The 15506-nt window shown below is 48.7% G+C and overlaps 1 protein-coding gene across 1 annotated transcript; it reads right to left on the reverse strand.

Moving 5' to 3' along the window:
- Nucleotides 1-14026: 14026 nt before the first annotated feature.
- LOC136458185 (uncharacterized) lies at nt 14027-14882 on the reverse strand. Its single transcript, XM_066458167.1, has one exon. The coding sequence runs from the start codon at nt 14867-14869 to the stop codon at nt 14231-14233; it is 639 nt and encodes a 212-aa protein (XP_066314264.1). The 5' UTR covers nt 14870-14882; the 3' UTR covers nt 14027-14230.
- Nucleotides 14883-15506: the final 624 nt, after the last annotated feature.

The raw sequence follows: 15506 nt of genomic DNA on the forward strand, positions 1-15506 counted from the left end.
GAAATCAAGATAAAATGTTTGTAAAACTTATCTACGTTTTGCTACAATCACGTCAACGCGAAGTTCACGAAAAACGGAGCTAAAATGCGAAAGTTATGATTAAAACGGGTTTTCCTATAGCCCTATATTTAATTAATTCAAATCATAAAATTAAAAAGTTCCAAACTTGTCTATTAGTAGCGTCATCATGTAGCTTATGAAATTACGAAGCTAACGCGATTTGAATGGATCAATTCGGAGTTAAAACGACAATTATATAAGCGAAACAGTTCGAATGGCATTTCTGTAAATACTGAAAGCGTATTTTTGACTTAAACAGTGAAGTTTACGCTTTCTAAATGGGATTGCGCAATCGGGGAAATACGCTAAGGACGGCGGGTTAGGACTTAGAAAAGTCCAGGGGCTCTTTAGCAAATTTACCCCCGAAGGGGTATCTTCTATTTCAGGCCGTAGATCTCGCGATGGACGGTTCGGATCGGCCTGGGGGGGTTCGGCCGGCCGGAACAGGGTCAGCGGCGAGGCTAGCCATGGCCGGCGGCAAAGAACACGCCGGCGAGCTCGGAAAGGGGGCTAGGGTCCACCAAACGGGGAACCGAGGGCACCCGAGAGCTCGGGGGAAGAAGGGGGGTCGCGCACGGGTCGAGAAGACGGCCGGAGAGGAAGGCCGGGGCACGGGCGCCATGGCCGGCGGCATGGAGCTCGCGGACGCTTGCGGAAAAGGGCGCTAAAAGCCATGAAATGCGAAATGAAACGCATGGGGAGAGAGAGGAGGCCACGGCGAGCTCACCACGGGCGAAAATCGGAGGCGGAGACGGCTCGGAGACGACGGCGACGCGGACGGCGAGGATGGTGGTCGGCGGGGCTCCTCCGTGCGGCAGTTGTGGCCGGGACGAGACGAAAATGGAGCGGGGCAGCAGGGAGCGCGCGAGGGGGGGGCTCGGCTGCCATTTAACGAGGCCGAGGGGCACGAGGGGGGGCGCTCGCACGACGCCAGGGCGCTGAACGGCGGTTCCGCCTTGACCGGGAGCGGGCGCGGGACGCGGGAGGTTGGGGGCGGCGCCAACAGGCGGCGCCGACAGGCGGGGCCCGGGCGTCAGCGGCTGGGCGCGGGGCGAAGGCTGTTGCTGGGCCGCGCGTAGCTGGGCCGGCGGTTGCCTGGTGCGGGCGCAGGAGCAGCTGCTGGGCTGGGCGCGGCTAGGTCGACGCGGAGAGCGCGGCAGGGCTGCTGGCGCGAAGCTGGGCTGAGCGGGAAAAGGGTGGGCTGGGGCGCTGGCTATGGTGCTGGGCCGCGGGAAAAGAAATGGCCATGGGGCCGAATGAGAGGAAGGGGAGGAATGGAAGGAAATTCCCTTTTTCTTTTTATAAATAAAATTTTCAAACTCATTTTCAAAAGGTTTTTAGAATCTTTTAGCATTTGAATAAAACACCCGTCACAGAAATAAATATGCAATAGCATGAATGCATCAACATGTTTCTATTCTTGCATTTTCTTTTAATTTTATAAAAGAAATATTACTTCCTAATTTGAATTGCACATAAAATTGCATATTTAAATCAAATTTACTATTTTAAAAAGAATTCAAATTTTTGGGTGTTACATGTTACAGTGTCGGAACTAGCACTCGGCAAAGGAACCTCTTTGTCGAGTGCTAGGCTTACAGCACTCGGCAAAGACAGCTCAGATTTTTTTTATTCTTTTGGATTAAAAGTAACCTTAATTTCTTTGCCGAGTGCCCACATCTCTGCACTCGGCAAAGAGCCGCCCCACTTAACCCTAGCGGGCCAGCTAGCCCGCTCCCACTCTCCCAGCCGCGCGCCGCAGCCGGCACCGCCCCACCACCGCCCGACCGCTCCACCGCGCATAGCCGTCCCCGCCTCGACCCCACTCCACAACGGTCGTCCCTGCCCCGGCCATGCTCTACCACGGTCGTCCTCGCTGAAAGGTCCTAATGGCTAGAGAGGGGTGAATAGCCTAATAAAATTTCTACAACAACACTTAACAAAATGGTTAGACAATTATGAGACGAAGCAAGTGTTGCGCTAGCCTACTCAAAATGCAAGCCACCTATCATAGTTCTAGTTTAGATAGTAACTATTCTCATAATAGCTATGACACTACTCTATGATAGTGTGCTCTCAAAGGCTAACTAAAGAGCCACACTAACCAAGCAAGCAAGCTCTCACAACTAACTACACTAAAGAGCTTGTCAACTAGTTTGCGGTAGAGTAAAGAGAGTGATCAAAAGGATTATACTGACATGTAGATGAAGAACCAATCAATCACAAAGATGAATAACAATGAAGACCAATCACCTCGGAGTCAAAGGATGAACACAATGATTTTTTACTGAGGTTCACTTGCTTGCCGGCAAGCTAGTCCTCGCTGTGGCGATTCACTCACTTGGAGGTTCATGCGCTAATTGGCATCACACGCCAAACCCTCAATAGGGTGCCACACAACCAACACAAGATGAGGATCACACAAGCCACGAGGAATCCACTAGAGTACCTTTTGGCTCTCCGCCGGGGAAAGGTCAAGAACCCCTCACAATCACCATGATTGGAGCCAGAGACAATCACCACCCTCCGCTCAACGATCCTCGCTACTCCAAGCCATCTAGGTGGCAGCAACCACCAAGAGTAACAAGCGAAATCCGCAGCGAAACACGAACACCAAGTGCCTCTAGATGCAATCACTCAAGCAATGCACTTGGATTCACTCCCAATCTCACTATGATGATGAATCAATGATGGAGATGAGTGAGAGAACTTTGGCTTAGCTCACAAGGTTGCTATGTCAATGAAAATGGCCAAAGATGTGAGCCATAGCTGGCCATGGGGCTTAAATAGAAGCCCCCACGAAATAAAGCCGTTGTACCCCTTCACTAGGCACACTGCGCTCTGACCGGACGCTCCAGTCATACTGACTGGACCCTGGACTCAGTGTTCGGTCCACTGATGGACACCACGCGTCACTAGCTTCAAACGCTATTCGTCAAATTTCAACGGCTATGAAGCTGACCGGACGATCCGGCAAAACTGACCGGACCATGAAGCCCCAGTGTCCGGTCGTTTCTAGTAAGCTCCCCGAGGCATATTTCTTCGACCGGACGCGTCCGGTCCACCTTGATCGGACATAGACCAGCGTCCAGTGCAATACCCTAAGTACTGTGCCGCCTGGTCAGCGTGATCGGACGCAGGCAGTCAGCATTCGGTGCATTCAGATCCAGCGTCCGGTCACTTGACCGACGCTGGCATCTCCTCTGTCTTCTTGACCGTTGATCAAATGTGCTAACCACCAAGTGTATCACCTTGTGCACATGTGTTAGCATATTTTCACAAACATTTTCAAGGATGTTAGCACTCCACTAGATCCTAAATGCATATGCAATGAGTTAGACCATCTAGTGGCACTTTGATAACCGCATTTTGATACGAGTTTCACCCCTCTTAATAGTATGGCTATCAAACCTGAATGTGATCACACTCTCTAAGTGTATTGATCACCAAAACAAAATAGCTCCTACAAATTATACCTTTGCCTTGAGCTTTTTGTTTTTCTCTTTCTTCTTTTCAAGTTTAAGCCCTTGATCATCGCCATGCCATCACCATTGTCATGTTATGATCTTCATTAGCTTCTCCACTTTAAGTGTGCTACCTATCTCATGATCACTTGATAAACTTAGGTTAGCACTTAGGGTTTCATCAATTCATCAAAACCAAACTAGAGCTTTCACCCGCCCCGGCCCCGCTCCACCGTGGTCATCCCCGCCGCTGGACTAGTGCCCTGCCCCCTAAACCGCTGGATTGGAGGAGAGGAGGAGCAGGGCAGTAGAGGAGAGAAGGGAGGTGGAGGAGAGAAGGGAGAAGGAAGAAGGAGAAGGGAGAAGGAAGAAAGAGAAGGGAGGAGGAGGAGCCTCGGCCGTCGGCCATGCCCCTCGCCATCCGTCCCCACCGTCGTCCCCAGCCCTCGCTGGAGACGAAGGTGACCCTAGCACTGCGTTGCCTGACTCCACCGCCACCCAAGGTATAAAGCCCCTCGGTTACCGGCCTTCGTGCCTTGTATGTCATTGACGGCCTTCGTGCCGTATGTGGATGTATGGGCCTTCATGCCGTACGTGGATGTGTAGGCCTTCGTGCCGTATATATGCTATCGGCCATCGTGCCAGCTTTTTTCTTGCGGGTTTTGGAAACCTCCCTGTACAGGGGAGGTTCTGCCAAAATTTTTAACTTATAGTATTATAATTCTTCTTTTGCAGAGTAGGACCCGTCAGAGGGGACCCGGAGTATGTAGGCGACCCCGGTCGTCTTTGTCGGTGCTGCGGTCCTACCTGCACAGCGTCGCCTCGCCACTGCCCCGCTAGCCTGACTCCACCACCACCCTAGGTATAAATAACCTCTCTTCCTTATGGTTGTCATAGATCGGTATAACCTAGTTAGGCGTCTCCCATTCGAAACAGATATGGTTGGAGGTATGCGGATCTTCGCATATCTAAGACCGTATCTATTTCAGATTGTCCACTTTTTTGGATAGCCCATGGATGCGTAGATGGGGTAGTTTCCATGTTCTGCTTCGATCCGAGACAGAGTTTCGGCACCACCTCCCTATTGTTCTCTAGATACACACTCTCCCTTCTAGGACGTGTATCAGGAGAACAGCGGGGAGGTGCTGCCGAAATTCTATCTCGGATCAGAGTAGATCATGTAAACTAACCTCATCTACGCATCCGCGGGTGGGATTAGGACATATCCTCACCCATTAGACAGTAGGCACGCCGTTCAGATACAATTGGTGGTTATATTACTCGCTCATGTATATGCTAGAGGATGGATAACCGTGAGTGGATGTACACGGGCCGCCCAAGTTAGGCTGAAATCACCCCTGAATGGATGGACAAGACCGAGGGTTTTTTGAACCAAGCATTTGGCAAGGCAGCTAATGGAGTGAGAGACACATTTTGTCCCTATAGCAAATGCGGAAACAGGAAAAGAAAAACAAGGAAGATCATGGGGGAACATCTTTGCAAGTATGGATTTACGCCAAACTATACCCGATGGGTGTTCCATGGTGAAGCCCATCGTACTAGAGAGGAGGTGGTGAGACCACGCTTGGAGGCGTTTGATGCTGATGGTGGGGTAGCAGGATGGTTAGGTGACTTTCATGAAGCAACATTCACTGAAAGACCTACGGAGGAGGAGGAGGAGAAGGAGGATGAGGAGGAGCCAGAGCCATCCGGAAAGGTGTTCTACCAAATGTTGTCTTCGGCATAGAAGCTCCTACATGAGAAGGCAACGGTTTCTCAACTAGATGCCATTAGACGCCTAATGGGGTTGAAGTCCTAGTACAACATGAGTCGAGCCTGCTTCGATGGTATGTTGACAGTTATTGGTGGGCTACTTCCGGAGGGTCATATTCTGTCGAGCAGCTTCTATGAGTCATAGAGACTCCTTCGTACACTTAAGATGCCGTATGAGCAGATACATTGTTGTCTGAAGGGGTGCGTCCTATTTAGGAAAGATCACAAGGATGCAAAGTACTGTCCAAAGTGTAAATCCTCTAGGTATGTGGAGGTAGACAAAGGTGATGGCCAGAAGGAGTAGCTTGAGATCCCCATGAAAGTCCTATGGCACCTTCCGATCATACCGAGGCTCCAACGGCTATTCATGACCAAGGAGTCCGTGAAACAGATGACATGGCACAAGAATGGCATTCGATACAATCCTGACAAGATGGTACATCCAGCTCATGGTGAAGCATGGAAAAGCTTTAATCGCAAGCATCGTGACAAAGATCTTGAGGCCCATAATGTATGTGTTGCACTGGCAATGGATGGGTTCAATCCTTATGGAATGATGTCGGCCCCATACACTTGTTGGCCCGTGTTTGCTATCCCCCTCAATCTCCCCCCCCCCCCCTCGGGGTCCTCCTTCAATGGCAAAACATATTCTTGATGTTGATAATTCCTAGACACCCGAGAAACAAAATGGGTGTGTACATGGAGCCTATTTATGATGAATTGATCAGTGCTTGGAATGATGGGGTATGGACTTACGACCAAGCTACAAAGAAAAACTTCAAAATGTATGTTTGGTACCAGTACTCCATGCATGACTTCTTGGCGTATGGGATATTCAGCGCCTGGTGTGTCCACGGGAAGTTCCCATGCCTGGTATGCAAGACAACTCTGGAGTTCATTTGGTTGAAGAAGGGTGGCAAGTTTTCATCGTTCAACAAGCATCAACAGTTCCTCCCTCTTAACCATGCATTCAGATAAGACACCAAGAACTTCACGAAAGGTGTCAAGGTGACCGACCCTGAATCTCAGAAGATGACTGGTGCCTAGGTTCATGCTCAGATAGATGCTCTCGTGGTCAATCCATAGAAAGATAGTCAAAAGAAAGATAATCCAAAGAAAGATTGCTTTGTGGGATATGGTGTCGAACATATGTGGACTCATAAGTCGAGCTTGGAGAGGCTTCCCTATTTTGATGACCTTCTCCTTCCACATAATATAGATGTAATGCACACTGAGAAGAATGTCGCCGAAGCACTTTGGGCAACACTCATGGACATTCCTAACAAGACAAAGGACAACCCTAAGGCCAGAGTGGACCTAGCAACGCTATGCGATCGACCAAAGCTAGAGATGCTGCCTCCAAGAGATGGCAAGCCATGGAAAAGGCCTAAGGCCAATTTCATCTTAGAAAAGAAGCACAGGACGGAAGTGATACAATGGATGCAGACGTTAAAGTTCCTGGATGGGTATGCAGCGAATCTGAGGAGGGGAGCGAACCCAGAGACTGGCCGAGTCTTAGGGATGAAGAGTCATGACTACCACATATGGATTGAGCGGCTTCTTCCGTCGATGGTTCGAGGCTACATCCCTGAGAATGTCTGGAAGGTGCTGGCAGAGTTGAGCTTTTTCTTTCGCCAGCTTTGTACCAAGGAGGTATCTATGAAAGTGGTTGAGGAGTTGGAAAAAGCGGCACCTCTGTTGCTCTGTAAGTTGGAGAAGATCTTTTCACCTGGCTTTTTCTTGTCGATGCAGCATTTGATTTTGCACCTCCTGTCCAAGGCACGAATGGGGGGCCCGTGCAGAACCATTGGTGCTATCCAATCGAGAGATGTCTAAAGACTATTCGCAATAAATGTGGAAACAAAGGCAGGATTGAGGCTTCCATTGCTGAGGCATTCATTCATGAGGAGGTGTCAAACTTCACAACAACATAGTATAATGAGAACCTTCCTAGCATGTATAATCCACCCGCTTGGTACAACAAGGACGAAAATGAATCGACCCTTAGCCTTTTCAAAGGGCCACGTGGGAGAGCAAGTGGAGCGACCACAAAGACCTTGAGCTATGAAGAGTGGCGCAAGATCATGCTCTACGTGTTGACCAACCTTGATGAAGTGGAAACATATCTGGGGTAAGTTCTCAATGAACTTGTTACATACTCCATAACTTTTGTACATCCAACAACATTGTTCCTTGTCGGTGTAGGGAATTTTTTGATGAATCCTGGCATCATTCAAGGCCACCTTCTGACCATGAACGAGAGACCCTTCTTCAACATGGTTCGCCTGATTTCATTACATGGTTCCAAAAAAAGGTACCGGCCAACTTAGCTCTTACTAAGTTTGACGTTCCAAGTTACCTGATTTCATTTCTCTCCTGCTTGAACTTGCAGTGCCAAAGGGATGTGTCCATAAGTGTTGAATTACGATAGGTGGCCAATGGCTTTGACTATAAGGTCTTGTCATTTAACGTTTATGACGTGAATGGATATCGCTTCCACACAACAAGGTACGAGTAGAGTCATCCCAATCCAAGGACCATGAATACCGGAGTATTTACGCCTGGTACTGATTAGGAGGAGTATTATGGGACAGTTGACGAAATATATGAGCTCGACTACCGTGGTTCCAAAGCACTTAATCCTATCATATTCAAATGCCAGTGGTTTGATCCTGCAGTATCGAGAAAGTCCCATCAGCTTGGGATAGTCAAAACTCGATAGGATTCCTTCTATCCAGGAGATGTCTATATTGTGGCTCAACAAGCCACACAAGTTTATTATTGTCCATATGCTTGCAAAACCGACCCACGTCTTTAGGGTTGGTATATTGTGCACAAGGTATCACCACACGGTAGATTACCTCGCCCAAACCCTGATGATTACAACTTGAACCCAAACACGCATGACGGAGAGTTCTATCAACAAGAAGAGGGGCTACTAGGGATGCTTGAGATAGACTTAACCGGAGAGATCAAAATGGAAGTAGACAAGGAATGGGTTGTTGACGAGGACGCTGCAAATGAGGTGCATGATCCGAAGGACTTGGAAATGCTTGACGGACTACGACTAGGCAATGACAACGATGAGGATGAGGCTGTTGAGGATTTGGACAATCTTGATAGTGATGGCGATACCTATCATCCAGATAATCCCGATCATGAAGAATATTAGAAATACATGTAATACTATGTTATTTTGTAATTACATTTTCTTTATTTTGCATCTCTTACTAAGTACGTCTCGTTTATCTGTACTTACTGGTTTACTCTTTTGAATTGCAGGTGATGGGGCCCACTAGGAGGAGCTGCCCCTCGGTTTACGCCAAGAGGCAGGCCTAGAGGCAGGAGGCGTCAGAGAGGCCAAGAGGCAGGCCCAGGCGGGAGCCGTTGACTGACCACGGGCGCAGCTCCTCACGCGACTCTATGCACAACGACGACCTTCAGCACACGGTGGATGGGGACGGGGGTCCATGAATGGAGGACGAGGAGGCGGTTCCAGCGATGGAGGACGAGGAGGCAGCAATGGTAGGGGGTTCCACTTCCTCTAGTACATCGAAGCCCTACCAGCGAGGTCCCGCAAAGCTCCCGAAGTGACCGATACCTATTGAGAGGCGCCCACTGATTGCACCCGAGGGCAATAAGTAAGTAACTTCGTATGTTCTTCATTTGATATGTTGAAAAATCATAATAACAACTAATAACTATTGTGGACCACTTGTGCAGCAACTGGGTGCTTGTGAACCAGGCGGCCCCGGCACGCAATGTGAATGGCATCCTGGGACTTCTGTGCAAGGAACACTTTCCTAGCCTGGTTAGGAAAGGAGATCAGGATTGGGAGCCGGCCTGGATGTTCGACCACTATGCCCTCGTGTAGGATGCTCCAGATCATAATGGCATCCGCTGCAGAAACAAGGCAGATCGAGTGATTAGGGAGTTGTGGGTAAGTCTTTCTTGCACTACATTCCTCAATTCCTCGCATTCATTGGACATTCTTGAAATAAAATAATGGATACCTCGTGTCTTTATGTAGGACTTCTTTAGAATCCAAGAGGGACAGGAGGAAAGTGCGTATCAGGTGGCTTACGCTTCCTGTAAAAAGCGTGTCACAGACTTGCACTACGAGTCCCGCATCTAGGCCCACATAGACTACAAAGCCAAGTTCCTACTGAGGCGTGTCAACAAAGAGGAGGCAAGACGAATGACGCTGACAAGGGAGCAGTACATGCAGGTAAATACAAAACATGAATATACATTTCTTTTGAGATTAAGTATGCCTAATTTGATCTTCTGATATGTCGTCTACTTGATGTCCTATAGGCGATTCCAAGTTGGTGCGTCACCCACCTTGATTGCTGGGAATATATTGTGGACACCTGGTTGGACGAGGACTGGCAGAAGAAGCACGAGGAGGCCCGCGACAGGTGTTTGCAGATGCCAGGTGTACCTCACCATCAGGGCAGCCGCAACCTCAGCAAATATGCAAAGGCATATGTAAGTCTCCACCATTGCTCTAATCTAGCCGCGCTCAATTCCGCATCATTTATAACCACATGTTGTTGTCTTTCTCGTAGTCGGATGCACACAGTGGCTAGCCAGTTGGTCAACTCAATGCATATGCTCTGGCTCACATGGGCAAGGCGACGGCCGACATCGAGTATGACCCAGATGCCCTGCTTGAGGCGTACACCAACTCCAGCGTCCACACCTGCCTCTCTTCGTACACGGAGGCGGCAAGGTCAGTCCATGGGCCGGGCTACGATCCGAGAACCGAGGAGCGCCTTGATCCTGAGCTCATGATGAGGGTGGGGCAAGGCAAGAAGCATGGACGGTTCTGGATTGGCGACGGCGTCCTCGACACGGCCTCTACTCCTCCTCTCCACCAGCTCTGAGCAGCGAGCATGAGCTCAAGCGTGCCCATACGCCAACGGCCGACCGCAGTGTCGGCACTCCAGGTAAGCATTCCTGTTTCATTCGTCGTTCTTTGACTTTTACATACCTTACATATGCATTATTGAAACATTGGGGTCAAATGCTGCAGGCCGAGCGAGAGGCCGAGCGGCAGAGGCTACAGACTTTGGAGGCCTAGCGGGAGCAAGATCAGCGGCAGATGGCCGAGATGATCAAGTTCATGCAGCAAATTGGCCAGCAACAAGGTTGGGTGATCCCACAGACGCTGCTTGCTCCAGATCCACCTCCACAACGTCCTAATTCTACCCCGGTGAGTATAAGTATGAAGTTTTACTTTCTATGCTGAAACTTAGAGAAACCTAGTGAAACCTAGAGAAACCTAGTGGTGGTGGTGGTGGTGGTGGTGTGGTGGTCATGGTGGTGGTTGTGGTGTGGTGGTGTTGGTGGTGGTCACGGTGTTGTGGTGCTCATGGTGGTGGTGGTGGTGTGGTGGTGGTGGTCATGGTGGTGATGTGGTGGTGGTGAAGTGTTGGTGATGGCGGTGATGTGGTGGTGGTGGTAGTGGCGGATATTTATCTTGCATATTTATCTCTTCTCTTGTCGCTCACGTGCAATCTCTTCTATTTTGTGCAGCATCAATCGGGGGCGGCGTCAAACCATCTCGGAGGGTTGCCGGGATCGCACTTTGGGCCATCCCAACTCGGACCGTCGCCGTGAGCTTCAAATGGCAGCCGTTGTGATATAATGCACTTGTGAACTATGCTTGTGTGTTTAGACTTTGGACTTGGAAGTCGAGATTGTGATACTTGTATGCTATGTTTGTGTTTGTGGTGGATTGTGATATACATTTGTATTATATATATATATATATATATATATATATATATATATATATATATATATATATATGTGTGTGTGTGTGTGTGTGTGTGTGTGTGTGTGTGTGTGTGATATATAGTTGTGTTATATATATATATATATATGATGTATATCTTGTTTGCAACGATGGAAGACTAAAAACAAAAAAAATTGAATTTTTTCACTTCTTTGCCGAGTGTCATGACCATGACACTTGGCAAAGCTGGGAATCTGGGACACCTAGTTTCCCAGCTTTGCCGAGTGCCATGGTCAAGGCACTCGGCAAAGAAAATGCAAAAAAAAAAAACAAGATTTGCCGAGCGCCAGATTCAGGCACTCGGCAAAGAAGTTTTTAAAAAAAATAAAAAACACATTTCTTTGCCGAGTGCCGACTCGTGGCACTCGGCAAAGTGGCCGTCACCGTGACCTGGCAGTCACGGCGGCTTTTCTTTGCCGAGAGCCGTTGTGGCACTCGGTAAATCCTTTGCCGAGTGCCCGAGATGCGGCACTCGGTAAAGAAATCTTTGCCGGGAAGGGATATGCCGACTGCTCTTTGCCGAGTGCAAAGCCTTCCTTGCCGAGTGGAATTGCACTCGGCAAAGGACGCGTCTCCTGTAGTCATTTGTGTATCGGAAAAGCAAGACATTTGTGTAGATTTAAGCCTAATTAGCTTATGATCATACATGCAAGACATTTGTGTAGATTTAGCTTGTACCTACTTTCATGATCTGTTCATGAGCTCATTGATCTATTAGATGTTACAATCATACGTTAACGGAAAAGCTGCATGCATGCAGCCAAACTTTAAGAACATAATCGATGAAGTATTATATATTTGAAGCAAAGCGTTACAAGTATGCAAGCTATGTTTTGTCTGGATTATATATACATGGTACAGTATATAAGCTATACTCTGTGTGGATTACATACGGAGGCTGTGCCAAGGAGAATATTGGAGAAGATGAACGAGAAGATGAACGTTCCTGAAGTTAGCAGAGAGAGTTGCAAGCCACCTTCAGGTGATTAATATAAAGAAGGCCTCTTTTTATTACAAACTAAACTAAAAAATATTGCACCTTTTTTTTGCTGATATATAAGATCGGTTCACGAACTGCAGGAACATAAATTGCATCTGAGACGTCTAGCTGAAGAAGCTTCAAGTCATTCCCCTGCTACCGATCAAGCACCGGCCTCCCACCCTCTGCGTCCCCTTCCTCCGAACACTCGTCTGGCAGACCTGTCTCAGGCACAGCTAGAGCTTGTCCAGGTACTCCAGACACCGCCGCCAGATTGCTTGAGCAGAAGCAGCAGCAGCATCGCAGCAAACCTTCACATTATGCAGTCGATTCAGCAGCAGCTCTTCGGACCTCCTATCAAGGAAGGACAAGCTGCTCAAACGATGCAGCGAGCTCCCGCTGATTCAGGCTCCTCTCCCGTAGACACGGAAACATAGACCTCAGGTACTGACTGATTTAATGTGTTTGGTTCTTCTTGCTCCCTAGTTCTCTCTCTCTCTCTCTCTCTCTCTCTCTCATGCAATTGTCGTTTTGGAGTAGTCAAACAGTTTTCAATTTAATCAGACCTGTATACAAAAGATACTAGTAACATATGGTACCAATTCCAAAACTGCATCTTTTTAGACGGAGGTAGGATGATGTTTGAGTTGCATTCTGGATTAATTGTGCCATTATTATATTATTTTGTTCTTTGTCATCCGTAGCAATAATCTTGGTTCCTGAGGCCAACACAGAGGTGGCAGTGATACGCATGGCTCAGGCTGCTAATGCTGAAAACGCCACGGAACCAGAAGAAGCGGCTCCTGCTCCTGGCAGCATCCTTGGACAATTCTGGGCGGTAGAAATTAAGCGATGAACTATTATGTCTGATTAATTAATCACAATTGCTACTAGATTATTGGGGAAATAATTGTGATGCCACGGTCATTGTTGTAGAGCCCAGACGATAACGAAGCTCCCACTTCTTCAAGGGACATCTCCGGGCTCTCGCGCGGAACGTAACCGAATAGCAGGGCGTCTGTGCCAACGGCGGAAGTTGTGTTAAGCAAGTGGTATGGTAATACTAACTAATAAGAAGGCCTTCTTCATGGACAAGGCCTCGGTTTGCTTGCTAGCTGCTTTTGGTTGGGCTTTTTTATGTCGTGGACTCGTCGTGGTCAGAACATTTTTTATATTATTCTATATAAGGACGTTAGTTATGTTATGTGGAGTCCAATTATTGACATTTCTTAGTAGTAGTTGGAGATTTTTGGTATGTGATGCACCTGCAGGAAGAGCACACAAGGATTTTGCTGTGAAACAGGGCCGTGGCTGATCGAGTGCCGAAAATGTTAAGGTAGGAAGGAGCACTTGCCCAATCCCAGAGCAGAGCTCCATGCTGTGCGCCGCGCGATTGCCCAGCTAGCTGGCGCATCGAGGAGGCGGGCCGGCGGCGTGGACACCGCTGCCCGCGCTCGTGCTCGTGCCCGGCCCAGCCCCTGTTGTGTGTTAGGAGGAGGAGGAGGAGGAGATGAAGTTTGGTAAGGGGGTTGTATTTTAGTGATGGGCGCGGCATTAGTACAGTACAGGCTAGAAATATTGCCAGACGACCGTCACATGTAGCAGTACCTGGTTTGGCTGCCTACCTTACCTGCTACTGCTACTGCTACTGCTACTGCTACTGCTAGCGAGGCAAAGGCAAGTTTTTAAGCTCATGCTTGAGAATCTATGAAAATCGTACCAGGTACTGCAACAGTTGTTACTACGGTACTTCAGGAGCATCTAAAACCTATGCCAAGATCAGGTCTTGGGAGTACTAGACCGTATTTGTGTACGGCTGAGCAATACTAAAATTCTGACTTGTTAACAAAGTAGAGATGCTAATTAATAACCTCCACATTTTGTTCTTCTTCGATTCATCACTAGAAACATTTTCACTATGGTTGCACTTTGCGCTAGTATAGCAGACAAACCAGACAGAGCTTGTTATCCGCGGTGGAATATATGCACCAGACAGAGCTTGATGATCGAATTGTGAATGAAGAAAACAGGAACCGTGATTTACGAAGAAGGAATGCTTGCATTGTGAGGCGCACGAAAGTTACAACTTATTACAAGTCGCGACATAAAGAGTAAGCAAGAAGAATACATGTTTCTTTTTGCCGCTCAAGCTCAAACAGCCGTCGGTAGCCGTAGCGTGGGGGCGGCAGGCGCACCGGCGCCGTCGCCGGCGATGGGGAGAGGCCCGCCGCGCGCGAGGATGGACCTGTAGATCTCCACCAGCACCTTCTCGTCGTACTCCTTGAGCTGCACGGCCGCCCCGTGGCCGTGGGTCGCCGTGGCGCAGTAGGGCCCGCCGGCGCCGTACCCAACGACGGCGGGGGAGGACGCCAGCCGCAGCATGGCGGACACGTAGGCGTCGCAGAGCCGCATGAGCCACCGGCGCGGCGACAGCGCGGAAAGCAGCCGCCGCCCCAGCTGGCCGCGCCGCACGCGCCACCCGCGGCGACGGCGATTGCGCCGGCCGGAGCCATCCTCCGGGGCCTGGGCGACGCCACCGCCTCCGAGCTCCGCGGTGGGGAGTGGCGGGCGGCGCTGCGCTGCGGCGGCGTCGATGCGGTAGTAGCCCCGGCGCTTCCAGTACGCCTTGATGCCGCCCTTGTAGGTGCGGTCCATGCCTTCCTTCTTCTTTGTTTGATTGAGTGGGGAGGTGGCCGAAGCTCGTTTCGCTTGCGTCAGAGAGAGCGCCTGTATGGAAATGGTGCTGTACGACGCGACGGTAGCAGAATGGGAGCAGGATTTAAGGAGCATGGGATTCCCTCCTCCTCTGTCCTTTCTCTCTCTCTTTTTTCCATGTGCAATGAAGCCCTGCAAGATTACCCCTATTTCAAGAACCACCACAAGTAGTAGCTGAAGGAAAATAAATAGTAATAAGCACGTTCACAAAATTTAAAACAGAAAATTTCATAAATTATCACAAATACTCGTCTGGATTTCCTAACAAAAATTATTTCCTGCTTTGCAACAAAAATCTTGCATGCATCTCATGAGCACAATGACCCTATGCCCGCGTATCATGTGGTAATAAGGAGTTGTCATGGTGGCAAATGAAGGGTTTTACTATGTACTCCTATGAAGTTTGCATGGAGTTTTAAGGTCGGGTAATTAAAGTCATAATCTTGCTCAAATAGCAAAAAAAAGGTAGTGCTATACAAGAACTGGGGGTTTACAATGTACTGCTATTCTCTGAAAACTGGTGCAAAAGGAAGTAATTACATTCTAATTACTCAAAAGGGGTTATATAGAGCAATAACAAGTTTTCTGTTTCAAAGGAACTGCTTTTATATATACAGTACAGACCAATGAAAAGAACGGATCCACGAAGTAGTAGTCCAGCCAATTTCGAAATTATGAACATCGATATTTATCACTACTAAATAAAATGAGA

Source organism: Miscanthus floridulus, chromosome 6 (assembly GCF_019320115.1).
Source record: "Miscanthus floridulus cultivar M001 chromosome 6, ASM1932011v1, whole genome shotgun sequence".
Lineage (NCBI taxonomy): Eukaryota > Viridiplantae > Streptophyta > Magnoliopsida > Poales > Poaceae > Miscanthus > Miscanthus floridulus.

What these genes read in the sequence shown, in the direction of transcription:
- LOC136458185 (XM_066458167.1), bottom strand. Translation starts at nt 14,869, where the DNA reads ATGCTCCTTAAATCCTGCTCCCATTCTGCTACCGTCGCGTCGTACAGC.